The 27,303-nt window shown below is 52.1% G+C and overlaps 8 protein-coding genes across 8 annotated transcripts; 5 read left to right on the top strand and 3 right to left on the bottom strand.

The window, feature by feature from the left end:
* Positions 1–18: 18 nt before the first annotated feature.
* SMAC4_08062 (uncharacterized protein) lies at positions 19–2,685 on the bottom strand. Its single transcript, XM_003347447.2, has 3 exons — positions 2,069–2,685; positions 1,667–1,993; positions 19–1,579 (listed from the first exon to the last, which is right to left on the bottom strand). Exons 1-3 carry the CDS (start codon positions 2,184–2,186, stop codon positions 876–878), a joined length of 1,149 nt encoding a protein of 382 aa, XP_003347495.1. The 5' UTR covers positions 2,187–2,685; the 3' UTR covers positions 19–875.
* A 4,132-nt stretch (positions 2,686–6,817) lies between these two features.
* SMAC4_08061 (uncharacterized protein) lies at positions 6,818–10,786 on the top strand (the record flags this gene model as incomplete). The annotated part of the gene is made up of 1 exon (XM_003347446.3): positions 6,818–10,786. The coding sequence occupies one exon, from the start codon at positions 6,818–6,820 to the stop codon at positions 10,784–10,786; it is 3,969 nt and encodes a 1,322-aa protein (XP_003347494.3).
* A 1,385-nt stretch (positions 10,787–12,171) lies between these two features.
* On the bottom strand, positions 12,172–13,398 carry SMAC4_08060 (uncharacterized protein). The gene is made up of 2 exons (XM_003347445.2): positions 12,843–13,398; positions 12,172–12,785 (listed from the first exon to the last, which is right to left on the bottom strand). The coding sequence occupies exons 1-2, from the start codon at positions 12,984–12,986 to the stop codon at positions 12,297–12,299; spliced, it is 633 nt and encodes a 210-aa protein (XP_003347493.1). The 5' UTR covers positions 12,987–13,398; the 3' UTR covers positions 12,172–12,296.
* Positions 13,399–13,685: 287 nt separating this feature from the next.
* Positions 13,686–17,682, top strand: SMAC4_08059 (uncharacterized protein). Its single transcript, XM_003347444.2, has one exon. It carries the CDS (start codon positions 13,787–13,789, stop codon positions 17,624–17,626), a length of 3,840 nt encoding a protein of 1,279 aa, XP_003347492.1. The 5' UTR covers positions 13,686–13,786; the 3' UTR covers positions 17,627–17,682.
* Positions 17,683–18,729: 1,047 nt separating this feature from the next.
* Positions 18,730–19,993, top strand: SMAC4_08058 (uncharacterized protein; the record flags this gene model as incomplete). The annotated part of the gene is made up of 4 exons (XM_003347443.1): positions 18,730–18,888; positions 18,959–19,138; positions 19,244–19,650; positions 19,765–19,993. The coding sequence occupies 4 exons, from the start codon at positions 18,730–18,732 to the stop codon at positions 19,991–19,993; spliced, it is 975 nt and encodes a 324-aa protein (XP_003347491.1).
* A 633-nt stretch (positions 19,994–20,626) lies between these two features.
* Positions 20,627–21,550, bottom strand: SMAC4_08057 (uncharacterized protein). Its single transcript, XM_003347442.2, has one exon. It carries the CDS (start codon positions 21,321–21,323, stop codon positions 20,913–20,915), a length of 411 nt encoding a protein of 136 aa, XP_003347490.1. The 5' UTR covers positions 21,324–21,550; the 3' UTR covers positions 20,627–20,912.
* Positions 21,551–22,834: 1,284 nt separating this feature from the next.
* Positions 22,835–24,050, top strand: SMAC4_08056 (uncharacterized protein; the record flags this gene model as incomplete). Its single annotated transcript, XM_003347441.1, has 2 exons — positions 22,835–23,234; positions 23,611–24,050. The coding sequence occupies 2 exons, from the start codon at positions 22,835–22,837 to the stop codon at positions 24,048–24,050; spliced, it is 840 nt and encodes a 279-aa protein (XP_003347489.1).
* Positions 24,051–25,841: 1,791 nt separating this feature from the next.
* SMAC4_08055 (uncharacterized protein) lies at positions 25,842–27,244 on the top strand (the record flags this gene model as incomplete). Its single annotated transcript, XM_003347440.1, has 5 exons — positions 25,842–26,149; positions 26,211–26,247; positions 26,322–26,494; positions 26,576–26,757; positions 26,835–27,244. The coding sequence occupies 5 exons, from the start codon at positions 25,842–25,844 to the stop codon at positions 27,242–27,244; spliced, it is 1,110 nt and encodes a 369-aa protein (XP_003347488.1).
* Between the last annotated feature and the right edge of the window lie 59 nt (positions 27,245–27,303).

Genomic DNA, 27,303 nt, shown 5'->3' with positions numbered 1-27,303 from the left:
CTTCTTCCTCTTTTTGGTCTTTTTGAAAGAGTAAGTCGGTATTCCTGCCAGTTTAATCTTGGCCGCTTTCTCATACTTAAATATCTGTTGAACTAAGGTTCCAAGTCTCAGTCCTTTGTCGGTCTCTCCAGAAAATTCACATTGTGGTCTTGTGACTCTTTGTTGACCTTGATAGCCGAAGAATGATGACCTATCTTTCACCCATTTTGTACTTGTAGTTAGTTTGCGTCCGATGATGGTAACGCAAATCCTTTGTCCGATAAGTGTCTCGTGCATCATCAGTTGGACACGGCAACTATATATTTCGCGACGTCCAATTTGAATGTTAATAACCTGTTCCTCTGGCACGTCTTTGTAACATTGGATTTCAATTCCGACTCCGGAGCGTGAATGTCATATCTGTTACCAGCCATGGACATCAACTATAACACCCGACGGCACTCACACACTCGACGACATTATCATGAAACTGGGAATAATGATACACAGAAAGCTACCGCATAAGAATGAGCATCACAACCATAGCGCAATCGTTAAACTACCGTTGTCCATCTCAAGCCTGTCCGTCTTCTCCTTCCCGAGGTATCTCACTGACAATCAATCACTTTGACCCATACCATCGTCCAATCCAAAACCCAAACCTTGAAAACCTTAACATTACCAATTATGCAGACTATAACCTGCCTGCCTGCGCGTGTCTGTCTGTCCCATCTCAGTCAGGCTCAGACAGAACGAAAGAAGAGTAGAGGTATAAAAAGAGTGTCGCTTAAAGAGTCCTTCCTGCCAACCTATCCATCACAGCTTCCAAGTCGTCATCGGACCATTAGTAGAGCCTCCTCAGATCATCGCTCTCTAGCCATGTACCACCGCCTTATTCAAGCAGCAACAGGCTCCTGGTTCCTCCCACGCTGATGATGTTCGCCGTTGATCCCGCTCTCACTATCCAGCAGCGAATGGTTTCCGGCAACATCAATATCATCCACCTCCTCATCCTCATCATCATCGTCCTCCTCTTCCTCGTCCGACACATCATAATCCGCCGCAACCTCCTTGTGCTGATTCGCCGGCACCCACGAGTCGCGATCATTAAGCGGGGCGTCCTGGCCCGACAAATCATGTCCCTGTCCGGTGCCACCCTCCGTTCTAGCCTTGATGTTATTCCTCCTGCGCTGGCTGAGCGTCCGCGAGCGAGTAGAAAGCTTTGCGGAAACGGCCGCGTTCTGCGTAACCCAGTTCGTGAGCGAGTCTTCGCAGTCCTGGATGATGGCCTTGGAGGCCTCGTAGCCGTCGTACGCGGGGCGGGTCTCGCCCGGCGTGACGGGGGTGTCGTCGATGAGTTCGAGTAGGTGCTTGCCGTAGCCAGCGATGATGGCGACTTTCTCGCAGTGCTCGCGCAGGGCGTCGAACTGGTACGTGTAGGCGGCCTTGATCTTCTCACGCGTTATGTTGGAGAGCTGGGCCTCGGCGACGAGCGACTCGGCTTCGGCGCGGACGAGTTCTTGCTCGAGGACGACGATGCGGGGAGAGTTGGGTTCTTTGTATTTGAGCTGGGCGATTTGGTCGGTGATCTTTTGCTTTCCTTTTTTGCGGAGGGGGGTGTTAGACTTGAACAGCAATATTGAAAAGAGGTGTGATAAAAAGAGGGGAAGTAGAAATAGTCGCCTACTGTCTCTGCTGGGCTGCACCGAAGCCTCAATGTTCCTAATACTCTTCATGGTGACGCGGTACTGGTCGTAGCGATCGACGTACTGATCCTCCAGCTCGCCGATTTCGTAGAGCAACACACCCAGCTTGTCCGTAACATCGGACACGTCCTCGTCGCAGGCCTCGCCCCAGAGCGACAGCTGTTGGGCCACCTCCATGCGCTCCTTGGCCACCATCTCCAAGCTGCGCATCACGTTCTTCTCCATCTTGACCAGCTGCGACAGCTTCTTGGCGAGGTCGGGCCCAAAGGCGCCGGCGGCGTTGCGTCGTAGAGCATGTCCTAGCCCTCCTGTTAACGTTTCACACAGGGTATGAGCCGTGCTGCTCGTTTTTTGACTTTTGAGAAAAAGGGGTCAGGACTCACCAATTCCGCCGCGACCAAAGAGACGGCCTGACTTTGTGGTTGATGGTGGTGGAGGGGGGTTCTGGATCTGAGAGGCGGTTGGCGCCCTCGTAGCGCGCATAGAGTAGGTTCGATGCATGGTTCAAAAAGATTTTATCTTGTTTACGTGGATGATCGGGTGTCTCAATTGTCGTCGGTGGTTTGGAGTCGTCGATCACAAGATGGTGGTGTGATGTTGTTGTTGTGGAGATGTTGATGTTGATGTAGGACAATTCAGTTGACGGTGTGAGTCGGGGGGTTTCTCTTGGGTGTAATATTTGGGCGGTAAGCAGCACCTGGCCAGGTAGATCAGGGTAGTGTTGGTGGATGAGGCCTCAAGGGTGGAAGTGAGTTGATGGAAGGTGAAACGGGAAAGGGGAAAACCAATGAAACAAGACGGGGACAGGATTTCCTTTTCTAATCAAGGGCGACAGGAGTTCGTCTGGCCTTTTTGGGACAGTCTGGAGACCTGGAGTCCTGGACAAGTTCCAGTTCCAGTTCTGGGCTCTCGAATCGTCGAATGCTCGTGCTGCCGGCAGATCCAGGCCAAGATGACGTCGGTGTGCAACCTCTACAGACGCGAAGAGAAGGCGGCACTGCAAAAAGGCTCAAGCTCACTTTCCCCAATCGAGAAGAGTGACGGGGGGGGGGGGGGGGGTTGCCACCAAAAGGGGACGTCCCCACTCGTCATCGACAAGTGCATCTCAGCGCATCGACAGTGCAGCTGCCCTAACAATTACCTGCATCGGGTTTGCACTGAACTCCGCAGTCTCCGGGGGATGTGATGATCATTTCACTCGTTCATGTGCATTACATATCATTCCAGCTCATTATGGTTGGTCTGGATGAGAATCGTCACTCGCAACCAGGTATCGGCTCTGGAAAGAAACTTATCAAAGGTGCTGTGGCTCTTGATGGTGAAATCCGGTATGCTTTGACATTTGAATGTTTCTGAATCCCGACACCTTGGAGATCATAGCTACCATATGGACACCAGGATAAACGCTGTTTGCTTAGGGAAATCCTGTTTCCCTGCTTCGGATCACGAGAAGATCATAGGGGAACGGAGACTTCATAAGAGAAACACATGACTTTCCATGTGCTCCAGTGTAAAGAGATTTCGCTGACGGAGGTCGATGGCCAAGCTGGAATGTCTTGGGATGGAATCGGTTTCTTTGTGACTGTTACTGTTAGCGCCCTATAGTGTCGATAGTGCCAATTCCGGAGACGGAAGATGACGTTGGTTCATCACACATGCCGCCGACCTACATCTCACTCAACCAAGTCAACGCCGTCATAAGCAAACTCTCACCCACCCGGTTGTGGACAACTTCGTGCTGAATTGGGATTGATGCTAAAGACCAAAAGGAAAGAAAGACAAGCCATCTAAATGCCAAGCCAAGCTGTGAACTCTTTAAAGACTCCAATAATTCACAACCAATCGTGTCCAACAGTACAGTGTAAGAGGGCAAGGGCTTGATACGGGCCGAGGCTGTTGCTAAAAGTCAAAAGGGAGATTAATACCAGTTATTCCATGTAATGGGTAAAGAACTCTATAGAGGGATAGAATAGAAAGAGCGATATGATACAAACGTTAAGAGCGCGTTAGACCACTAGATACAGCTAACCCTAACCCCGGCCACTAGCAATTCCAATTCAACGTGGCTCGTGCACTCAAAGGCCAGACCCTCATTCTTAACCCTCAAGGTTCACTGACCTTTACTCCAACACTACGATTTCAGGAACTCTTCCTACTGGCCAGAATGTCTTGAAATCGCGTCGCAACAACCTCACGCGTCCCATCCATCATCACCTCTTCGACGACAACCAAGTTCATTCCGAACTCCATTTTCCAAACCAAGCATAGCATTACCGAGAATTATCGGACACCGTCGCAAAAACCAATCGACCAAATCTGAGTCTGAGATGAGAAATTCGACCATTCGGAGGACGGCGACAAGTTTTCCGTATTAACAGCTTGAAATTGGGCGGTTCAGGTTGAATGCATTCCGGTCGGCTGGCAACTTCATCAGACTAGGATCAGAGGGGGGGCGTTGTTGGTACGGGGTCTGCAACACCAAAGAAAAGTTCACCTGACGGAAAGCTGAAGCGATGCCAGTGCCCGATCCACTCCCATTGGCTGACCCTTTCACCGGTGAATCGTCCAAGGATGCAGGCTCCAGCAATTCGGACGACGAGGATAATGGCGTGGAGGTTGTTGCTGCGGTGGTCAGAGCAAACGATCCCACAGAGGGCATCACCCACAACGGCTCCATTCACTACCGAGAAGACTCGCATCCCAGTCTTGGCAGAGGAAGATTTGTGCTGTGGCAACGGCCGGCGGTAGTACCAAGAGAACCGTCTCCAGTCGAGACCATTTACGAAAAGGAGCACAGAAAGCGGACCAGTCACTCGCCTGTCAGAAAGTCATCATCTTCAACAACTTCCAACAACCAAGCCGGCGGCGGGAGTGACAGTGGTGAGAGCAGCCACATAGTCAACAGCAGCACTACTGGCCGATCCGAGACTATGAGGCCACCTTCAACACAATCCAAGCCTATACCAAAGGCTATGTCCAAGGCGACCTCGACCACATCAGGCCCCGGAAAACCTCCAGCTCAAGTTCAGGATGAACAGTCCAGGAGACCGCACCCATTTGCACCCAAACACATGCTTGGACCTGCTAGGAAAAGTGTTAGCTCATCTGCTCCAACTAGAGCTCAAGAAGGAGGACATATGCCATCGGCTTCCCAGGGACAGTTTTCAAAGACTATGGGCGGGAGTATATTCAAGGCCCCTTCACAAACCGCCCCCAGAGCTGCACCGAATCTACAACAAGCGAGGTATCCACAACTTCAACGACCACCACACCACTCTTCGTCTTCTACCTCGGCTGAGGCTTCTTTCAGAACCGCCTCACAAACAGCTTACAGCCAGATTCAGGGACAGCGCTCTAGTGCACTGCAACATCCTGTGTCCAGCAGTGTGTTCAAGCCTCCATATCAAGCCCCTAGGCAACCAAGCTCCCAAGAACCTCCGGGGCACGTCCACAGAGACACGAGGATACGGCCACCAAACGCAGGCAATAGCATATTAAATGATCCAACCAGAGCGTCTTATGAATATGCCCCTCAGCCAACTTCTAGTCAGGTCAATGACCCTCAATCAAGAACACAGCAACCTCATCCTCCCAACAATGTTTCCAGGCCTCCTGCTCAACCACTATTTAGGGGAGCTGTTCAACCTCCTAGGTCTGGGTTACTGCTATCACAACCAACACCGTCGCGGTTATCACCGTCACAGCCATCAGACCCAGATATCCCACAGCCGTTGGCGACCACGATATTACCACCACGACCACAGCCACAACCGCACATGTCAACCTCCGACTTCACTTCTCAACATCCGGTTTCAACTTCGGCAGCTTCTATCTCAAGTGATGCTGGTTTTCACCCGGCCATCCAACCTCCTGAGGCTCCAAACTTGACAGTAGAAGACATAGTGTCCAAGCTCGAAACCTTCGCTTCTACGGTAGGCGAAGACCATGCTCGTTATGTTGAGTATTTACTCGATGACGCCGAACAGATGGCCCCAGAGCCAAAACATCTAAGCAACTATGACGCTTTCGCCGACATGCCGGCCCTTAGCGCTACTAATTCCGACGTGGCTTCTGTTTCGGAGGCCGGAGTAGAAACCATGGCATTCAAACTCAAGCTTCACCACGGTGACAACGGAAAGCCCAGGGCTCCCACCAAGGCTTTCGAGTGCCCGGTCGTCAAGATCAGGACCGACAAGGAGGCTGTCCCCAAATACAGGTTTCATCATACGGAGATCAAGAAGAACATTTTGGTTCCAAATGCGATGCTCACCTTTGTTCCTCACCTCCGGGACGTGGATCCAGACTCGCTGGCAGAGAAACAGTACATCAACTGGCTCAACGAACTGAACAAGTTGGACAGTGACTCTGGATTCAAGACCGAAAGCAGGGAACAGAAGCAAAATAAGCGTATCCGGGATGAATATACCGCCACGCTCTCCATGTACATCGAGCCATGGCTGAAGCAACTAGGTCTCGATGTTATTTGTCCCAGATCGACGCTCATCCGCTACATGTTGAGCCAGGAGGAAAACCAAGCACACATCACACAACAGCAAAAGGATGCCTTCCTCAACACCTACAAAGACGACGCTGAGTTGTCGCCAAAGGCTGTAGAAGCGGCACGTATGTTTACCATCGCATTTAACAATGTGTTCGGAAACAACACCGAACCGGAGCGTTCCATCACCCTTCGCGAAGTCCTGCTCCTCGAAAAGCGCGAGACCGTCGTCGACGAGAAGCGCGCAAAAGAGACACCCCCTCCAGCCGATACTGAGCGCGACCAATCAGACAGCAACGGCCTGCTTCCAAAAGTCGAGGCCTCGCTTTCAAGCTACACGGTTCTGGGCTGCAACATCTGCTTCAGCCACGACTGTGAACATGGTGATATCGACAAGTTCAACTACCACCGGACCTTCTCCCTCGATAGCGTCGGGGGTGTCATCCGGGCTCTCAAGCGGAAGTGGGCCGACCAAGTCGCCGCCATGGGTGGCGACGATGCAGCTGCGGCAGCAACCTCTAAGAAAGCTATGCACCTCCCCTGTCACAACGCCTGCTACCGACACTATGACATCGGTCCAGCTGTCGCCCCCGTAACTCCTTGGGAAGATAGTGAAGTCTCGGTTTTGGAGGATATGTTTCTCAGTGTCGGGCACAGTCAGACTCTCAAAGCACAATGTGTGGTGGCCACAATCTTAGGCCGCAAGTGCTGGGAAGTCTACCGCAAAATCAAAGAACTTGACCTCACCCTTCCCCACTTCTCGCCACCTCGTCCCAAGGCTGGCCCCAAAGGTGGTCCCCCAGCCAAGGTCAAACCGCTCCCCTGGTATGACCGTCGCAAGAAGTGTCTCATGGGCGACTGGCAAGAGCAGACCAGTACCCACGAGGCCTCCCAACGTGAGATTACGGAACCTTGTCATCATGACGGGCCCTGCACCAAGGAGAACAAAGCCTGTGGCTGCGCCAATGCCTCTCCGCTTCCTTTACTTTGCGATCGGTTCTGTCACTGCACGGCAGAAGACTGCGCGCTCAAGTTCACCGGTTGCGCGTGTCACTCGAGTGGCAAGACTTGCATTCAGAAACAAAAGGAGGGAAAGCCGTGTATCTGCCTCATGCTCAACCGCGAGTGCGACCCAATCGTGTGCAAGGGTTGTGGAGCGAAGGAAAGGGCGGATCCAGACAACGCCTATGATGAAGTGTTGCATTCCACCGGTTGTCAGAACGTCAGTCTCCAACGCGGTGCCACCAAGACCCTTCTGCTCGGTAAATCCCAGCTCGAAGGATGCGGCTACGGCCTTTACACGGCAGAAGACATCGCCCAGGACGAGTACGTAATCGAGTACACCGGCGAGATGATCAGCCACGACGAAGGCGTGCGTCGGGAAGCTCGTCGCGGGGAAGGGTTCGGGCCCAAGGGCAGCAGCTCCTACCTGTTCACTCTGATGGAGTACGAAGGTATCTGGGTCGACGCAGCCATGTACGGCAACGAGTCACGGTACATCAACCATGCTTCGGAAAGCGACAAGAGGGCGTGCAATATTGGACCGAAGATCGTGTATGTGAACTACGAGTACAGGATCAAGTTCAATGCGCTTAGGGATATCAAAGCCGGCGAGGAGCTATTTTTCAACTACGGCGACAATTTCCCAAATCTTACCAAGAAGCTTCTTCAGGATCAGGAAAGTGATGGCAATGGTTCCCCCAGAAAGGGAAAAGGCAGAGGCAAGAGAGGAGTCATTAGACCAACTGCAAACTCGAGTAATCTCGCTGCGCAAGGGACGGCTCGTAAGGCGACTTCCAAGGCTAGTAGCAGCACTACCTCTAAAGGCAAAGCGAAACGCGGCGGCGCTCGCAAGACAGCGGCTACGATGGAGGTTCCTCCTAGTGATGACGACGAGGATGAAACGTGGATTAAGGATCATGTTCCCTTGTATGAAGAGCAGGATGATGAAGATGATGAAGATTATGACTCATCTGGTGGGAAAAGAAGGAGAAGGAGGCGGGGTGGGAGGAGGCCGGGAGCTGGGAGGAAGAGGGGCGGGAAGAGGGTGGGGGCTGAGGAGTCGGGTGCAGAGGCGGAGGTAGATGCTGCTGATGCAGAGGCTGGTGATGGTGATGGTGATGGTGACATCCCCATGGCCAATGCCGGGGCCGATGCCAATGCCATCTCTGGTCATCAACCCATGACTCGTACCCGTCGCGCTCGAGCTGTGTCTGAAATAAGCGACAGCCAGGCCGAGCGGGACGAGGACGAGGACGAGAACAACGAGGGAAACCAAGACAAGTCAGAAGATAGCGACGCGCCGCTTTCGCCTTCGAAGGTTACTAGCCGTCGGAGGCGTCAACTTCGCAACGCTCATACCACAACCACTTCCACCTCCGCCGGCGCCAACGCAACAACTAGCACGGCACTAGCCAACAACACCCGCGCCAGATCAGCATCGGCATCAGCGTCAGCTTACACGACCGCCATCTCTACTCCCGCTCCTTCTCAACCTGGTGACGGTAACGGTGACGGTACCAGCGATAACGGCGACGGTGACGGTGATGGCGATGGTGAAGGTGATGGTGAAGGTGGTGGTGATGGTAATGAAGCAGAAGCAGAAGGTAACCAGGACCAGGACCAGAAAGAAGGGCAGCAAGAAAAGAAACGCTCTAATAGAGGCGGCGTACGTCCTGGTGCTGGGAGGAAACCGAGAAAGATGTTAAGGCACGCTAATAGTGAGTCTGCTTCTACTTTTGGGTCTGCTTCGGCTTCGGAATCGGCTGAAACAAGGCAGTGGAATAGACTGGAGAGTGGTATTGGTGGTGGTGATGGCTCTGTCCCCGCCTCCGCGGGGAACGCGCGCCATCAATCTTCAAACTCTCCATCGACATCTGCCGGCCCCAGTGCCCGTGTCCTCTCCCCAAGCAGAGGCAAAAAGCGCAAATCAGATGAAGCAGGCGTTTACTCCATGGATGAAGGCTCTTCTGCTTCTGAGCTAGACCATGTGTCAAAGAGGCGAAAAGCTCCCACTGCCGCTGAGTCCCCGTCGAAATCAAGCAAGCACAGCAACACTCTCACCCGCTCTTCCCGCGCCACTGCTACCACCGCCACCGAAACCCTGGCTTCGCCGTCCATAATGAAAATCAAGCCGCTCGGAGTCACCGTCACTCGCTCACCAGGTGGCAGTGGCACAGCAGAAAATGCTTTGCGCGCTCACCATACCTCTACTAAACACAATGCTGCAGCCCAAGCTCAACTCTGGGCTGAGCAATCCTTGAGAACCGCAGCTGCTAATGCCCGGCAAGGCTATCAGGCGCAACAAGTCCAGCAGCAACAGATTCAGCAACAGCGACAACAGGTTCGGCAGGGGCAGCAACAACAACCACAGCCGCAAGAGCCACCTCAGAGTACAGCTAATAGTAGACTGTACCACACAGCGGCGAACTTCCAACCGTTTACTTCTGATAACGACGAAGATGATGGGGAGGAGGATGTCGCTTCTGTTGCTTCTGCTGTTTCTGAGGAGGAGGAAGATGACAGTGATGGTGATGGTGAGGGTGAGGGTGAGGACGAGGGCGAGGGTGAGGATGAGGGCGGTGTTGAAGAAGAGGATGCGGATGCGGGTGGAGATGAAGATGCTGACAACGGCGATGATGAAGTTGAGGATCAAGAGCAAGACGAAGAAGTCTTCAACGGGTTCACCTCCGAAGATGGCGCTAGAGCTGCCTCTGGTCGCGATGCTTCTGAATCTGAATCTGCTGACGATGATGAAGGTGACAATGGCCGTGATGACCAGGAGGATGGGGATAGTGAAGATGACCAGCCTCCTATCAAGACTCTCCGACCTCGTCGTTCTCAGGTTTCGTCATCGGAAAAGTCAATCACTGAGGCTTCAGTGGCTGGCAGCAAAGTTTTACGGCAGCGGTCCAGTCAGAGACAGTCTCAGTCGACATCTCAGTCCCAATCAACGGCTCAGTCTCTATCTCTCTCTCGAGGCAGAATCGCAACGAGACAAAGCAGCAGCAACACCAGCAAAGACAAAATCACCACCACAGCCACCAGGGGAACAGAACGGAAACTCACCCGCAGCACCAGCAACGTCAGCAGCAGCACCAGTACTCGCAAACCATCCAATCCCAAATCCAACCCCAATTCCAGCCGTTCCAACCTCAAAAAATCCTCTAAGAAGGCCAGATCAGCAACTGCATCCAAGGGAGCCCCAGCCAGGGAAACCAGGGAAACCAGGGAAACCAGGGAAACCAGGGAAACCAGGGAAACCAGGGAAACAAGGGAAACAAGGGAAACCAGAGGCACAAAACGTTCATCAACCTCAATGTTGAGATCTAAGGGATCATCATCATCTAAGAGAGGACAATCACAAACACGATCACAGGGACAAGGAGGTACAGAACATGGAGGAGAAGGAGGAGAAGGAGGAGAAGGAGGAGAAGGAGGAGAAGGAAGAGAAGGAAGAGAAGGAAGAGAAGGAAGAGAAGGAAGAGAAGGAAGAGAAGGAAGAGAAGGAAGAGAAGGAAGAGAAGGAAGAGAAGGAAGAGAAGGAAGCGGAAGCCAAAGAAAGAGACAGAAACCGCTTAGATATCGGAACGAGGAGGAGTAGGAATTTGACTTGTGATCTGATATCCGATATCCGGTTCGGAAGCGCGCGGTTGTCGGTTGTCGGTTGTCGGTTGTCGGTTGTCAGGGGTTGTGTTTCCCACTCTTTTCCTGGGTTTTCTGTCTTTCGTGTTTCGTCACGGCGGTTCATCGTGGTGGCAAAGATGAGGAACAAGAGGAAGGGGGAAAAGAAGAGGAGGAAGGGATTTGATAGAATTGAGCCTCTGGTGAGAAGGGCAAAGAGCACCAAGCTTATGCCTAAGGTAGCTAGCTAGGTTCGTCTACCGGACTTCGACTTGGGCTAAGCTGGGTTGACGATGAAGACAGTGGCTGAAGAGGAGTTACTGGTAGAGGCGGTGTTTTACAAAGAACAGAACGAACGTCGAAGGGGCAGAAGTAGAGTAGAGTAGAGAGGGGGATGAAGAATAGTTTGATGAAGAGTGTTTGGTTCTACATACACATTGTCAACATAGTTAAACTGCATTACTTGTACATACCGCCTTGAGACTGCAGAGACTGCGTTGCCAACAAGACGTAGTTACTGATGAAGGTCAAGGCTTAGATGGTTAGAGGTAGATGCAACTTCAAGACAGCGAGATAAAAACTACCTTTTGCTACCTACAAGCTACGTGCATTGGTGATGTAGAAACTGCTGTCCTCTCGGCCTTTGAGGAATTCATTCACCAATGGCACTTACTCCTACCTGTTCCTTTGTAGGTACCTTCGTGCTTTACTCGTACTCGATACAAGGGCTTTGCGTTCAACCACTTTCATTCATGCCTTGTCGTGTTAAGTTTCGTCTTGTTGTTATGTGTTGTATCCTTTTCTCCCATCATCTTTAATCTCGCCGTGTTTCCCTTCTACTTCATCGCTGTCTTTCACACTTGTCGCTCTCACAGCTATTTCCTACCCAAGGTACTTTCAATACTTGTTTATGCCTGAAACTCTCTTTTAATGCATGTCATGCTTTCCCTAATGTCCCTCTACGGTCTCGATACCCCTTCTTCCTTTTCATCCACTATGGCGTCTCATTCTCCAAACTTTATAAGTCACCTCTCCTCCCTTTCCTCCCTCTCCGTCCTCTCTCACTCTTCCCTCTTCCTCATCACCTCCTCCTCCTCCTCTCCCCCCCTTTCTTCGCTCGAAACTAGTCTCACAACCTCCAATTCCTTCGTCTGTTGCTTATTGTAATTTTCTTTCCTCATCATCCCCCATATCTTTTGGAGTTCGGTTGCTTGGGGAGGTTGTGCATAGGCCGGGTTTGGGATGGGGTCTGGGGCTGAGGCGGGGGTCTTTGAGGTTGAGGTTGAGACTGAGGCGGTTGGGTCTTTAGGCGTAGAGGTGACGTTGGTAGTGGTGGTATTTTTTCCCTTATTGCCCTCCCCATCACTGCCGTTGTTGTTGTTGTTGTTGTTGTTGTTGTTGTCGTCCGAACCCTTTTCAATTATGGACCCATCCTCATTCTCATCCTCATCCCTCTCATCCCAATTCCTCTTCATCCCAGTACTATCCTTCTAAGAAATCCCACCACTGGCAGCAGCAGCATCTCTCCAACCAGGATGAAACCCCAATCCCTGCCCATGTCCCTTATTCCTTTTCCGAATCTGACTAGCAAATTCCTCCAGCTCAATCTTGGTGATGTACTCCCCTGGAATCACTACCAGTCCTAGATAGCGCGAGGAGAGGTCGACTTTCATTTTGCCGGAGGCGGCGGCGCGGTCGTAGGCTTCTTCGAGGTCTTCTTGGGCTGTTGAAGTTGAGGCTGAGGTTGATGGTGCTGGGGGGTCTAGAGAGGGGTCTGAGGGTGCTGAAAGGGCTGAGGAGGCGGTGATGGTGGAGGAGGTGGCAAGAAAAGAGGACGAAGGGGCAAGGGAAGAGGACGAAGGGGTAAGGGAAGAGGACGAAGGGGCAAGGGAAGAGGTAACGGCTGCTGCGGCTGCTGCGAGCTGGGAAGAGGTGGGGAAGCGGTATTCGTAGGTTGAGTGGAGGATGATGTTGCTTTCCTGTTAATCTTTGTAAGTAACCGGGAAAACGAGACAGGTAAGGGTTGGTGAGCTTACCGCATCAACACACTTGAACTGGCCCCAGAACATGCGGCCGTCGGTAACGGATACGCGGAGGTTCTTGTTGAGGAGGGAGTTGAGCCATTCTGTGGCTTCCTCCCTCTCTGTAGGGAAGAAAGTATCGTTTGGGTCTTCGGACATTGTGAAGATGTATGTGGTTCTGGAGTATGTATCGTGTGTTGGTGGGTGAGGTTTTGGGTTTATCTGGAGCTAAGCCGGGGTGGTTTCGATGAGTGAGTCGCCGGGAGGATGAGTGGATGATAGGTGGATGTCTGATGATGTTTGATGTCGTTGGGCGAATGTCGGTTGTTTCTTTTAGACCGAAGTCTATGATTGCTTTGTGACTGATTTAAAAAGGACCGAATCAAGCTACGATGCCCGTTGTAGTGTTCAGCGCCTGCGCCGTTCATGAGCTTCGGATGTTGACTTTGATGTTCAGGGTTGAGAATGTCCAACGGAATGCAATGTTGCTGACCACAGTGAACCCTGGTGAGGCCTGGCCCAAGCTCCTGTTCTCGGAAAGTGCATGGTGGGGCAGGCATCGCGCGGCAGGCATCGGTTTATCGCATAGAGAGTAAGTAAGCGATAAGCGAGAAAGGGATGTTGGCCGGCAGGCAGCAACGCGGATCGGCGACGACGCCTCGATCATGAGCGTGAACTTGTCAGCTTGCCATCATTAGAAATCTTCACATTGCCACTCTTTTGAATGTGATTATGTACCTTGAAAGTTTCAATACCATGAGTTTTCTCACACGACCAAAGTGAAAAACCACACCTTCTTTGGTCATTCTTACTGTTGTCTGCCCTGACGTCACTCCCCGTTAGTGCGTTTAGCCCGACGTACAGCGCCCTTGATGAGCACCTTGACGACTACAAGCATCATCATCAACACAACAACACACAACAACAACAACATCACGACCCCCGAGTAAACACCCACCATGGGTGTGAACGGCCTCTGGACCGTCCTCCAACCGTGCGCCCGCCCAACCAACCTGTCCACCCTCAACCGCAAGCGCCTGGCCATCGACGCCTCCATCTGGATCTACCAATTCCTCAAAGCCGTCCGCGACAAAGAAGGCAACGCTCTTCGCAACTCCCACGTCGTCGGTTTCTTCCGTCGAATATGCAAACTTCTCTGGTACGGCATCAAGCCGGTGTTCGTCTTCGATGGCGGTGCTCCCGCCCTCAAGCGCGCCACCATCCAAGCCCGTCGGCGCAGACGAGAGGGGAGACGCGATGATGCCACAAGGACAGCAGGAAAACTGTTAGCGGTGCAAATGCATCGTATGGCCGAGGAGGAGGAAGAAAGAAGGCGAAAGAAGGCAGAGGCTCGAGAAGGCAAAAGGACAACAGCAGCAGCAGCAGCAGCAGCAACAACAGAAGAGGAAGAAGAGCAGGAAGTACTCCCAGACATGGACACAATCGTCTACGCCGATGAACTAGGCATGTCCCAAACCGAACGTCAAAAATCTCGCCGTTTTCACAAACAAGACGCTTACCACCTCCCCGACCTCACCAGCTCCATCGAAGGCATGGGCAAGCCCGACGACCCACGCATCATGTCCGTCGAAGAACTCGAAGAGTACGCTAGGCAATTCGAAAACGGAGAGGACATAAACCTGTACGATTTCAGCAAGATCGATTTCGACGGCGAGTTTTTTAAGAGCTTGCCGCCCGCCGATCGGTACAATATCCTGAACGCGGCTAGACTAAGAAGTAGACTGCGAATGGGCCTGAGTAAAGAGCAGTTGGACGTCATGTTCCCTAACAGGATGGATTTCAGCCGGTTCCAGATTGAGCGGGTCAAAGAGCGGAATCATTTGACTCAAAGACTGATGTACGAGATGGGTATGACGGGGCTGGATCTGACGCTGGCGGTGAACGCGACAAGGGTGGCGGGGGATCAGAATCGGGAGTATATCCTGGTGAAGAATGAGGGTGCTGAGGGAGGGTATGCGTTGGGTGTGGTGAGTAAAGAGAAGGATAAAGGACAGGTGACGAATCCTATTGATGTTGATGAGCTGGAGTTTCAGTTTCAGGGGATGGGAGATGAAGAGGAGGATGAGGATGAGGATGTCGAGTTTGAGGATGTGCCGATTGAAGGGCTCAATCGGTTGCCCAAGTTGAGTAGGGCTGCTGGTGAAAGAGCCAGGGGTGCTGCGGATGCGAGAAGGCAGTTTTATGAGTCGAGGCAGAGTGAAGAGGTGGAAGATGAAGATGATGAGGCGTTGTTCGTCGATAACCCACAAGATGCTGTGTTTGGAGAGGAGGATGGGATACAAGCTGATGAGGAGGAAGACCTCAATAGGGCTATTGCCATGTCTCTTCAGAATCAGCATGGTGTCGGTCTGCAGCCAGAAAAGGAAGATGAGGACATGGAGTTTGAAGAGGTTACTGCTCCCCAGTGGACACAGAAAGCAGTGGAAGCACCCAAGCCTATTGTGAGCACCAGTGGTCGCATGGTTGCACATATCGTCAACAATAGGGCGAGTGCTGCCGTTCCAAGGCGAAGGGAGAGTACCGACAGCAGCGATAGTGAAGGGGATATCCAGGCAGCCATGGCGGCAGCTAGGAGGAAGCAAGCAAAGGCGCCGGCACCAAAGCCGGTGGTCGAAAATCGCCCTGTTCCCGCCAATACTCCCTTTAAAGGTCCACTTCCATTTGAGAAACTGGACTGGAAGAGCCTTCTCGGCGGCAGTCGACCAAAAGCACAGCCTCAGGAGAAGAAGGTTTGTGAACCTCCCAAGCCTGTTGAGACTGGTGCGATGGAACCTGATTCGGAGGACGAAGCTGGCGGTTTTGAGAGAGAACCCGAAGAAGCCCAGAAAAAGAAGGATGCTCCTCTTCCATTACCGCCATGGCTAGCAAATACTGATGAGGATATCCGCGAGACTGTTCGAAAACAGCGGGAGCACGATAGGAAAATGGCTGAGGAGGATGAAGACTTGGCTCGTGAAGAACAGGCCAGAATTCGAAAGCAACGAGAGGACGACATCATGTTTATTGAGTCATCGGACGAAGATGACGGTGATTTGGAAATCCTCGATGCTCCTCCATCACCAAAGAAGCCCACTCAGATGCCAGGTGCTAGTCTACCCTCCCTGAATGACAACCAAGAACCCGAAAAAGCCCGCCGATCACCCACCCCCAACGAAGAAGAAGGCGACGACATCATATTCGAAGACGCAACCCTTCCTTCACAAACCATGACCCTCACCTTTGGCCCACCCACAACCCAAGCCGAAGAAGACGCCCAAATCGAGGCCGACCTCTTCAAAGACGTCCTCCCTCCTTCCGCCCATCAAGAACGAGTCGAAGGTTTGGCAGCTGTTCCGGACGACACCACCACTGACATCATCCCCGACCCCGACGCACCCGCCCTCTCCGAATTCGAAGACGACTTCAGCGACCCCGAAGAGCAAGAACTCCTCGCCTCTCTCGCCGCCGAAGCCGAAGAGCACGCGCGCTTCGCCACCGAGCTCAACCCGGCCAGCTCCAAGTCCTTGCAAGAAAACCAAGCCGCCTACGAAGCCGAACTCAAAGCCTTACGTTCTCAACAACGCAAAGACCGTCGCGACGCCGATGAAGTCACGCAAATAATGATCACAGAATGCCAAGCCCTCCTCCGCTTCTTCGGGATCCCTTACATCACCGCGCCCATGGAAGCCGAAGCGCAATGCGCCGAGCTCGTCCGTTTAGGTCTGGTCGATGGGATTGTCACCGATGACAGCGACACGTTCCTATTTGGCGGCACGAGGGTGTACAAAAATATGTTCAACGGGAATAAATTTGTCGAGTGTTATTTGTTGAATGACATAGAAAAGGAGTTGTCGTTGGGGAGGGAGCAGCTTATTGCCTTGGCCCAGCTTTTGGGCAGCGACTATACAGAAGGTCTACCGGGTGTTGGGCCGGTTACGGCTGTGGAGATATTATCCGAGTTCCCACCATCCAGTGAATCAGGGCCGATGTCTTCTCTAAAGGACTTCAAACAATGGTGGACAACCCTCCAATCAACCCCCCACCCTGACGCCTCCTTACTCAACACCCCATTCAGACGCAAATTCCGTAAATCCCACCTCACAAAGTTATTCCTCCCCCTCAACTTCCCCAGTCCCGCAGTCTTCGAAGCCTATCTTCGTCCTGAGGTGGACAGTACACCTGACCCCTTCCAGTGGGGCGTTCCGGACTTGGAAGGGCTGAGACAGTACTTGATGCAAACGATTGGATGGAGTCCGGAGAGAACGGATGAGGTGTTAGTGCCGGTTATTAGGGATATGAATAGACGGGAGAGGGAGGGGACGCAGAGTAATATTACGAGGTTTTTTGAGGGGGGTATTGGGAGTGGGACCGTGAGGACGGTTGGGAGGAATTTGGGTGGCGATGGGAACAAAGGAGGTGCGGCTGGTGAGGATGTTTATGCGCCTAGGGAAAGTAATAAGAGTAAAGGAAGTAAAAGGATGGCGGAGGCGGTGGGGAGGTTGAAATCTCGCAGCAAGGTTGGCGGTTCGGGGTTATCTACTGCTTTGCCGGTGATGGTTATGGGGCCGTTGGATGGAGAGGGGGATGGAGGTAATAAGAAGAAACGGAAGAGAGGGAAGAAGACTGCCGCGCAGGACAACGAAGAGGTTCAGGCAGAGGCGGAGGATGATGTTGAGCGGGATGGAGAGCAAGACGAAGATGAAGACGAGGAGGATGATGTCGTGGCTTCAAGCTCCAGGGGAAGGAGAGGCACGGGTAGAGGAAGGGGGAGGGGCCGTGGGAAGAGGGCAAGAGCGTAGCTGCCGTGCTGTTAATGACAGAGATACCCAATTTTGGAGCATGTTAATGTCTGTATCAATGTTTTTTGTATATTCATGCGTGCATGTCTGGGGAATCCACTACGTGTTCGCCTGTTCGAGTTGCCAGTATAAAATGATTCCAGTTGTGTGCATAGATGCCAAAGTACCTACTGATAGCAGTTTCCTCAAATTAAACATTAACTGCAACTGCCCGGCCGCTGGAATCACACAAGTCGACATTCCTCCGCAACCTTCAATACATTACATGTAGGCCCGGTAATACGCTGTGTGGGTACCTACCTATCAAAGCTTTTGTTATCCGAAGTAGGTGTTCCCTTGAACCTTTCTTTATCTTGAGTTGTGCCGTCTCATTCCTCCATACACCACTACCTACCAGCTCCGTGTCATACTAGCTTGGAACAACCGACGGACGAGCTTCGTGGGTTGAATGTGCTGTCTGCATGTCATCCGGAAGGAGTTGAGGTCGGAAGAAACCTACCTACTTCATTTTCATTGCGGTTCATCGCAGACCTAGGTTGACAACGTTGAATACATGTATGCCTAGGACTTCAGGTGGAGAATCGGCCCGTAAGGCCTGGATGCCGCTTTAGTTGGCATCTGAAGCTCCCTTCACTATTAACTGGACAGTCGTGCATGGAGATTGAACCTGCTCGTCTGGTTCCGTCTGCACAAGGAATGAAAGTTCTTGGACGCAGAAGTGTGGGGCCTGAGGCTCTTGGGGATCACTTCACTGGGGGGTGGTGGAACTGGAATCTGAAGTCGTTCCCGAGACCTTGACACTTGACAGCCGTTTTGGGCCCTGGCTGTCTGGTCCTGAAGGTCGAGCAGGTGAATGGAGGAGCAGTGATGGGCTGAGGGTTGGATTCATCGGATTCACTGGCCCCTCCGAATTTTTTTCTTTTCCACGACTTCCCAACTATATAAACACCTCAGAGCTTCCTCCTGCTGATTTTTTCTTTTTGCCTGGATCACCAGTCAACCAGAATCTCGAGCAGCTACCTAGTGAGATACTGACCACCTAGGACCAAAGCACTTGCACTGCTCGCTCGCCTGCTCGACGCCCAACCCGCGAGTCCTCCAATATGGCCTCCATCATCAAAGTCATCATGCTTTTCATGGCTTTCCTCTCCCTCATGGGAGTCGCCAGTGCTATTCCCACTAACCTCGTGGCCTCCAACGCTACAGACAACGGTATCGACACCATCACTGATTCTGCTTTCTCATGCTCGCTCTTTTCGCAAGTCTGCCCCTTACGCGGATCCTCACACCCAGGACCCCCTTCTCTTGGTCCCGTCCGACAAACTCTGCCAGAACAGAACTTTTGAGGATGACGACTACTACTGCTCCCGCGTCGATCAAGTAATTTACACGAACGTCGCCCACCCTGGCGAGTATCGTGAGGTCGTCTACATGAACGACGAGACTGGCGAGTGCCGTTTTGCCGAGGTGAACCGCACCTTTTCTGGGGAGATGGCCCCGTTCAATGAGCCGGTAAGTTTTGGCTACATCCATTTTGATACCTGCACAAAGACAGCCCAATGCTAACTCGACGGACAACATGTCGCACTCTTTTTCCGTGGCCCCATCCACCTCAAGCAACTTGGCATTTACACCCCGTCCGGCTCTTCCTACTCTCGCATCGGCTACTACAACGCCGCCCAACAGCTCACCCGCGGCATCTCCTTCCTCGGCAACCGCGGTGGTGAAGGCTCCGGTGTGGTCGGCAAGACCTTCGGCGCGTCCTTATCCTACGTGAACCCCACCGCCTCCGGCTCTTCCTCCCCACAAGTTCTCGCCAACGAGGTTATTACCAATGAATTTGTCGTCATGACAGACCAAGACTGCACCGACGGCAGCTGCGGCTACGTGCGCCCGGGCGCCATAGCCAAGAAGGGGTTCCTGGGTACTTCCCGCATTTTCCTCATGGAAGTCTCCATGCCGCACACTGGCGGCGACTGGCCCGCCATCTGGATCGAGAACGCCCGCGTGCCGCTGACGCAGCAGTACGGTGACTGCTCGTGCTGAAACAGCGGGTGTGGCGAGTGGGACGTTTTTGAGATCCTGCACGCTGGGTATGAGCGCGCGGAGACGACGTTCCATTTGAATCCGCCGGCTAGCGACGTCAAATGGTTCCCGAGGCCAGTGGACCAGAACAAGCCGATGAAGGTTGCTGTGTTGTTTGATGGGGCAGCGGGAGGCGGTACGGCGTCCGTGAAGGTTTTGGGCGGAAGTGATGGTGGTTTGTTTGGGCAGAGGTTGGAGGAGGGAGAGGTGGGAGAGATCAAGAAGAGGAGCGGAGGCGTGATTAGTGAGACTGATTATGCTGTTAGGAGGGGTGAGGCTTGATTGTTGGTATCCTTCGGGGTACATACCTAGTCACAAGTCTCTAGGTAGGAAAGAACAGGTGGGAAAGACGGGAAGGAATGAAGAGGTCGGCTAGGTTGCTGTGGTGAGACTGAGACACCTGACTGGCCGAAGGGATACTTCGAGGGACGGAAACAGCATGGCATCGGCTTTTTATACGAGAATTGATAGCTAGTGCTTTTCACGATACATACCCTGGAGTTTGGTCGCTGCAGGTTCTAGATCGTTCCTGTTTCCTATTTTCTATTGTTTCCTTCTATGTGCTATTTTTTTTCTTTCCAGTTGTTTTGTGGCTTTGCTTCCTCTGCTTTCTTGGTTGCTCTTTCCTTGCTTGTTTCATCTTGGAACTTTCCCATTTTCTCCTTCGTATGGCACTTTCATGGGATCGTTCCTTCCACGCTACAGACACGGTATGTTTCACAGGTGCCCCAGTTCTAGATATTATCTTTACCGAGCCTTCTTATCTCCAGCGCCTCTTAATGTGGTATGCCGTCTAAATCATCACTTAATTTCTCCCCTGGGAGATTTCAAGTTCACGTGGAGATTGTCATATCAACATTACATCTCCCTGTTCTTACGTCTAGGTTTATGTCTTGTCATTGAAACCTCGATTTCTGCCCCATCAACTTCCATCTCCATGTCTGTCGAGCCATGATGTGCAAGTCGCTATGAAACCAGCTTTACTGTTGATATGAAGGGCTCTCGCCGTCGGAATATGGTTCACCGGCCCATAATTTGGTGTTGCTAGACAAAACCTGTTCGTGACATTGACAATCAAGAAGGGGAAGGTGAACACCTGTCAGGAATGGGGAGATTAGCAACTGAAGTGGGGCCGCAAGAACGAGTTGAGGCAGAGAGGCGGGTAGTCAAATTGTAATAGATGGAGTATGGACCTACCTAACTAGTCGCTGTCTCCCAAAGGAGTGCCAACGGGATTAATCTCGCCGCCGATAGAAACGTTGAGAGGAGTGGGATTACTGCCAATGGGGTTGATCTCGCCACCGATGGAGACATTGAGAGAAGAAGAGGTATTGCCAATAGGGTTGATAGAGCCACCAATGGAAATGTTCAAAGGAGCGCCGTTCGAGTTGGAGTCATCAAGGTCACGGAGAATGTTGCGAGCACCGATGGGGTTGATCTCGCCGCCGATAGAAACGTTCAGGGGAGTAGGGGCGTTGCCAATGGGGTTGATAGAACCTCCGATGGAGACGTTCAGGGAAGGAGCATCTCCGCGGATGATGGCGAGGCCGTTGGTAATGCCCAAGAGAGAGATGATTACCGTGAAGACCTTGGAGTAGATGGTCGATTTCATTTTGAGAGCTGTAAAGTGAGGAGTTGTTGGGTTAGGTTGTGGGGGGCTTGACTCTTCGGGTTTTTGGATCGCGAGGGCGGAAGATTGTGAGTGCTGCTCAAGATTTGGGTTGTGTGGTTTGGAAAAAGTTCGATATCAATGGTGAAAAAGGGCGTCTAGAAATACTACTCCGGAAATCTGGAACTGAATTATCCAGCAGTTGCACCTTCACTGCCGATGAACAGCCGCCAAATGGGTGACACCCAAGGTTTCGAGGAATTAGGCTCCAGTGTCTCCCAGATCAAGGTTTGACATCATCATCAGGTCCAGATTGATCGTCAGCTCCGGATCCACAACGGAGCTCATGTTGAGAGTGAATGAACCTGACTTCCAGCTTTCAACCAGTTGCTGGGAGGGGAGAGAATGTCACTATAAACCCTTGCTTGCCATTCAGGTGTTTGCTGTGGTGACTGCACTAGACTGGGAAACATTATGCTCACAGCCGCAGAAGGAACAATCTCACTAACAGACGGGAGGCATTACTTGACCAGAACTCATCATTTGGGGGAGAGACTTGATGGAGTTCACGATATTTAGAGTTCTACTGGACTAACAGCCATGGTGCAGGAAACGATAAATGCAATAGGACTCCGTAAAGTTGAGATATCCGGGGGTGTTTAGCTGTCGTTGTTAGCTGGTAGAGCTGGCTGGCACATCGACCAAAACGTCATCTGCTCGCGCAAACTCAACCGAGAGATTGGGCTCTTGACTCCCATAAATTAGTTGATCCATAGAACCAATAGAGAAAAATGGAATCGAAAGACAATGGCTTGACTCCAAGGATCAAGACCAAAACAAACATGCTCGTCAAACCCATGGATGAGGGAAGTGACTACATCTGCCAAACTGACAAACGAAACAGAACCAGTTCGAACTTGTCACAATCTACTGCCGTCTAGATCCTATAATTACCTGTTGTATCATCAAGCTGGGACCACAGGTATCAGATGTGGCGGAACGTAGGGCGGTGAAGCGGACGACTAGCGGTTCGGGTATATGCCGTCTCAATCTGTCGAGCTAAGATCCGTTCGGATATCACTTGGCATATACCTTGAGCTTCCGCCGAGAGGTTCGATATCATTGTGAAGGGACTTCAGAAGTTCAGACGGACCCTTGTCCCCTGCCTCCTCCCCACTTGCGCCGAGTGGGAATGGGAAGTGAATAACCAAAACCTCAAGAAGTGGATACTTCCCGCTTTATATACCAGACCAAGATGCCTTCACCTGGACGCCGACCCGTTTACTAACCTCCAAGATCCCGTCTTGGCTGTCGGAGTCAATGGTATCGCCATAAACTCCACTTGAAATTTCTCGTGCGTGAAGGGGAACTGGAATACTTCCTGGGCCGCCATAAAAGGATCCCTTCCTCCTCCCAGAACCAAACTTTTCCTTTCTGCAACAGCACCGAGATCACTCCAGCGAGCACTGATACCGAAGCACCTCATCACTGACCAGACACTCGAGAATCTCCTCATGATCCTCAACGTCTTCAAGGCCCTTGCGGTCTCCCTGGTCTTCGGCACCATCCCTGGTGCCAACGCCTTTGCAGTCGGTCGCTTTGGTTCCCTCTCGTACCACGGTAACTCGACCATTGTCGCTCGTCAGAGTGACATTGCTCCGTACAGCACTGACCCGGAGTTCAACCCTCACTTGGACGCCCCCGACGTTTCCGCTGACGACTTGTGCCGCGACCACAAGCATCAAGAGGACATTGGTAACTGGTACTGCCAGAAGGTGGACCAGGTCATCTACTCCAAGGTGACCAAGCCTGGTACCTACGAGGCTGACACCTTCATGGACAACGAGTCCGGTGCTTGCAGCAAGAGTCCTAAGCAGTTCAACGGAGACCTTGCTCCGCACAACGAGCCTGCAAGTACATGTTTAGCTTCAATCAAAGCTTGTCATAGCGATGCTAACCTTCTTTTCTCTTCATTTCAGCTGTCCATTATTTTCCGAGCACCTCTCCGTCTTAAGCAATTTTCGGTCTAAATTCCTAGTGGCGGCGGTGCTTACAATCGCATTGCCGAGTACCATGCCGCTACCCAGACTCGGAAGGGAGTCATGTTCCTCGGCAACCGCGGTGGTACCGGATCCGGTGTTATCTCTGGGTAAGTTATTGTGCAGTAATCCTTCCGAGATACATCAAGCTAACGTAGTCGTTCTTGTGCCGTCACCTATAGTAAGTGACCTGATTTTCTTCGTCAGTTTAAACAGTCACAAAGTCAGATTGCTAACCCCTTTCACCACAGAGGGTTTGCCGGGTTTCGCTCGCGTGTTGTTGTTCGAGTTCTCCATGCCAGACGAACCGCAGCACAACAACGGCGGCGGCAACAAGCCTGCCGTCTGGCTCCTCAACTCCAGAATCCCGAACACGGCACAATACTTTGACTGCAACTGTTGGAAGTCCGGTTGCGGTGAACTCGACGTCTTTGAGGTCTTGGCTCCTGGCCAGGATAAGGCATTGTCTACGTTCCACCTTGGTGACGATGGCAAGTCTGCCGGAGATGCCAATTACTTCCAACGTCCCAAGGGAGGCCCGATCACGGTTGCTCTTGTCATAGATGCCACCAACGGTGGCACCGTCAGCATCAAGAACATGGGTGCCAGCGATGGCGCGCGTTTCGGTGCTTCGCTCTCGGCTGGTAAAGTCGATGAGCTCAAGGCCAAGAGTGGTCTTGTCTCTGAGTAAGTCTACCCCAACCATTAAGGGGACTCGTTGCGGACTGCAAGAGACGGCTTAGTCTGGAAGGATTTCAAGGGAAGGAAGAATATCTGTTACCACAGGTAGCATAGGCGTTTGGGAGTTTTTGTCTTCGAGATACCCCGCGCAGTAGTGATTCAATGGCACTTCCCTTTTAAACAGATTCCCGTTGTCACGCATGTTGAAATTGCTTTCGGTGCCTGGAGTGACTCGCAGAAAACTCGCATCATGCATTGCTTGACTTTTGCTTCTTGCCTGACAACATAAAGGCGGAGACTGCATGTTTGCTGACATGCGCCTTCCAGACTTTCCACTTGGTTTCGGTCGTCATTTCTCTTTATAGTCTCCCTCGTCTCCTCGTTACTAAGAAACTCCAATGGGCAGGAGCATTCTGATGTTCAATTTTACGACCTCTTATCATCTTCACTTACCCGCCATAAGGAACACCACAAGACAGTCTAACCAAAACTCGTTTTCTTCTTGCCCAGGGGCAGTCCAGGCATTGAAGAACCATCCACCACGACCTCCGCAACGGCAAAATTTTCATGACTACCTCCAAAGGCGATACGGTTCCGTATGTGGAACACAGAAGCAATAACCCATTAATTCAGTCAAGATCCTTCTTATTCGAATTTGGCATCGCCCACTCTACACTGGGCATGCGATCATGGCCCGTAGATATCGACCACGGAAGCTAATTTGTTCCCGTTCCTCTCTGATGAGCGGTGATTGGACACTCGTGTGAAAGAACCCATTTTTAGACAATCGGAACTTGTGAATTTTTTCACCAAGGTACATTTGATTACGTTCGAACTGTGTCTCATCGCCCGGCCATCGATCCTCGTGCTCTTCACAACGTATCCCTTGCTTGGTCATGAGCACCTACGCATCGGACCCGGGCTGAACCCCTCTATCAGACTATTCAAATTTGTAGGTACGGGCCTCGTTCACGGTGCTTCCGCCAATTATAGCTCTCCGGACCATGGCTCTAGAGTATCAGTCGGGCCTTGTGTGTATTGGCTAGCTGGAAAATCAAGCTTCTCTGATGAGTCCATCATGGCTACAGTTGGAGACATGGACCCCAGAACGCTGAACAAACCGTCTTCAATCCAGATCTTGCGAGTCTTCATCCGCTCTCCGGACAGACAAAGTAATCTCGATTGCCTAGGAGCCGTCATCTAAAGCCGCTCGGCATCCCTTCCGGCATGCTTTGTCAGTGAACGGAACCCCTGAGCTATTCTGTGCCATACGGCAAGCCGAGCGGCAGACAGATACTAAAACCTTTGGAGATTTTTCCACTTCCCCCGTTCACTTGATGCCTTCTCATCGCCAAAGAGACGGGGTCCCCACATTCCTCAACCTTCAGACCCGAAGGCCCCTTCACCAACGCTGCCGTTCGGTCCAGAACACTCGACGATGTCTTGGCATGAAGGTTGTACAACAGAATCCATAATTTTGAGCTGGGATGTTCATTCACTCCCACTTTCTGTGTTTCCACTTCCGTCTCCAGGCTCTGGACAAGGTGAAGTGCAGACGGCTGCCAAGGTTGGAGATACCTTCACTTGGGCCCCTAGCGGCTGGCGATGGCTTGGTGAAGGGTATTGAGGGAATTCTGGTGGAGCAGTAGAATTATTCCAGCAGCAGTATAAAGGAACCCTTTCCTACCAGAACTTCCTCCATTTCGAATCCTCGTCGGCATCTGGAAAGCAGCTTTCCACTCGGACTACGAGCAACGAAATCCAATTTCAGAAATCGAAGCGAATCATCAACACGAACATCATGGTTTTCAGTATCAAGAAGGCCATCTTGGCCGTGGTCTCCATTGTTGGCGTCACCAATTCTGCTGCCATCTTCAACGTTTCCGGTTCTAACTCTTCGGTTTCCGGCCTCGTCGTCCGCGCTCACGCCGGCCCTGATGCTGAGTCCAACAACCCGCAAACGGTCCCTCCCGACAACGATCCCTTCCGCGCACAAACTCCTAGCCAAGACCTTTGCAAGGACAAAGGTCGTGACGAGCAGGGAACCTACTTCTGCTCCCAGGTGGATCAAGTGCTCTACACCAAGGTCGAGCTCGGGAAGAGGCAGCAGTACCTACCAAGCCGTGACCTTTATGGATGGCGATACTGGTCGTTACGACAAGGCTCCTAGGGCTTGGAGCGACGAGTTGGTTCCGTTTAACGAGCCGGTAAGTTCTCCGTCTACCCATTGACAGCTGAGTCTCAAGAAGGAGCGAGCATGTCACTGACACTTCACTCCCAGGTTTCTCTGCACTTCCACGGTCCCTTGCACCTCAAGCAGGTCGGATTTTACCAGCCGAACGGCGACGGCTCGTACTCCCGCAAGGGATTCTACCATGCCCAGAGCCAGACCTCAGAGGGCATCACGTTCATGGGCAACTTTGGTGGCACTGCCAGCTCTAGTGTTTTCACCAAGTAAGTCAATCGAACCCATCTCTATACCGACTTTTGCTGTCCACCTCGAACCCATCACTAACACCAGACCACCATCAACAGGACCTTCGGCAATTCTCTCTCATTCGTCAACTCCCGCGGCGACGGCGGCGACGGCGGCGGCGGCGGCCCTACCATTCTCGCCGACACCACCGTCTCTGACACGGCCGATTTCTCAATGTTCACGGATCAGAAGTGCGACGATGGATCTTGCGGATACATCCAACCTGGCGCTGCTGCTCGGAGTAAGTCTCCCTCTCTCCCCTCTTCTCAACTTCCTCTCGTTTTCTCTCGTCCGCCACATGACTAGCATTTATATCAGAGGGTTTCCCCGGTCCCAACCGCATGTTCCTCTTCGAATTCTTGATGCCACACTCGCATCCCAACGCCGACGGTTCGGACCCGAACGACAAACCCACTTTGTGGCTCCTCAACGCCCGTATCCCCTACACTCAGCAATACTACAAGTGTTCATGCTGGGACTTCGGCTGTGGAGAGTTCGACATTTTTGAAGTTGTCAATAAGCACGATGAGAAGGCTTTGTCGATTTTCCACCTTAACCCACTGGGTTTCGGTGACTCGAACTGTTTCTGCCGCCCCAGTGACGGTCCGATCAAGGTCGCGTTGTTCATGGATGGCAATGATGGCGGTTGGGTGTCGGTGAAGGTTCTTGGACGCAGCGATGGAACGAGGTTTGGTGGCAGCTTGAGCGCTGGTGAGGTCACGAGTTGAAGAAGACTTCGGGGGTTTTGAGCGAGTATCAGATTAATAGGCCTATCTAATATTTGACT

This window comes from Sordaria macrospora, chromosome 1 (genome assembly GCF_033870435.1).
Source record: "Sordaria macrospora chromosome 1, complete sequence".
Classification (NCBI taxonomy): Eukaryota; Fungi; Ascomycota; class Sordariomycetes; order Sordariales; family Sordariaceae; genus Sordaria; species Sordaria macrospora.
Note: the sequence above shows the minus strand (reverse complement) of the source record. Positions and strands in the feature narration are given on the sequence as shown.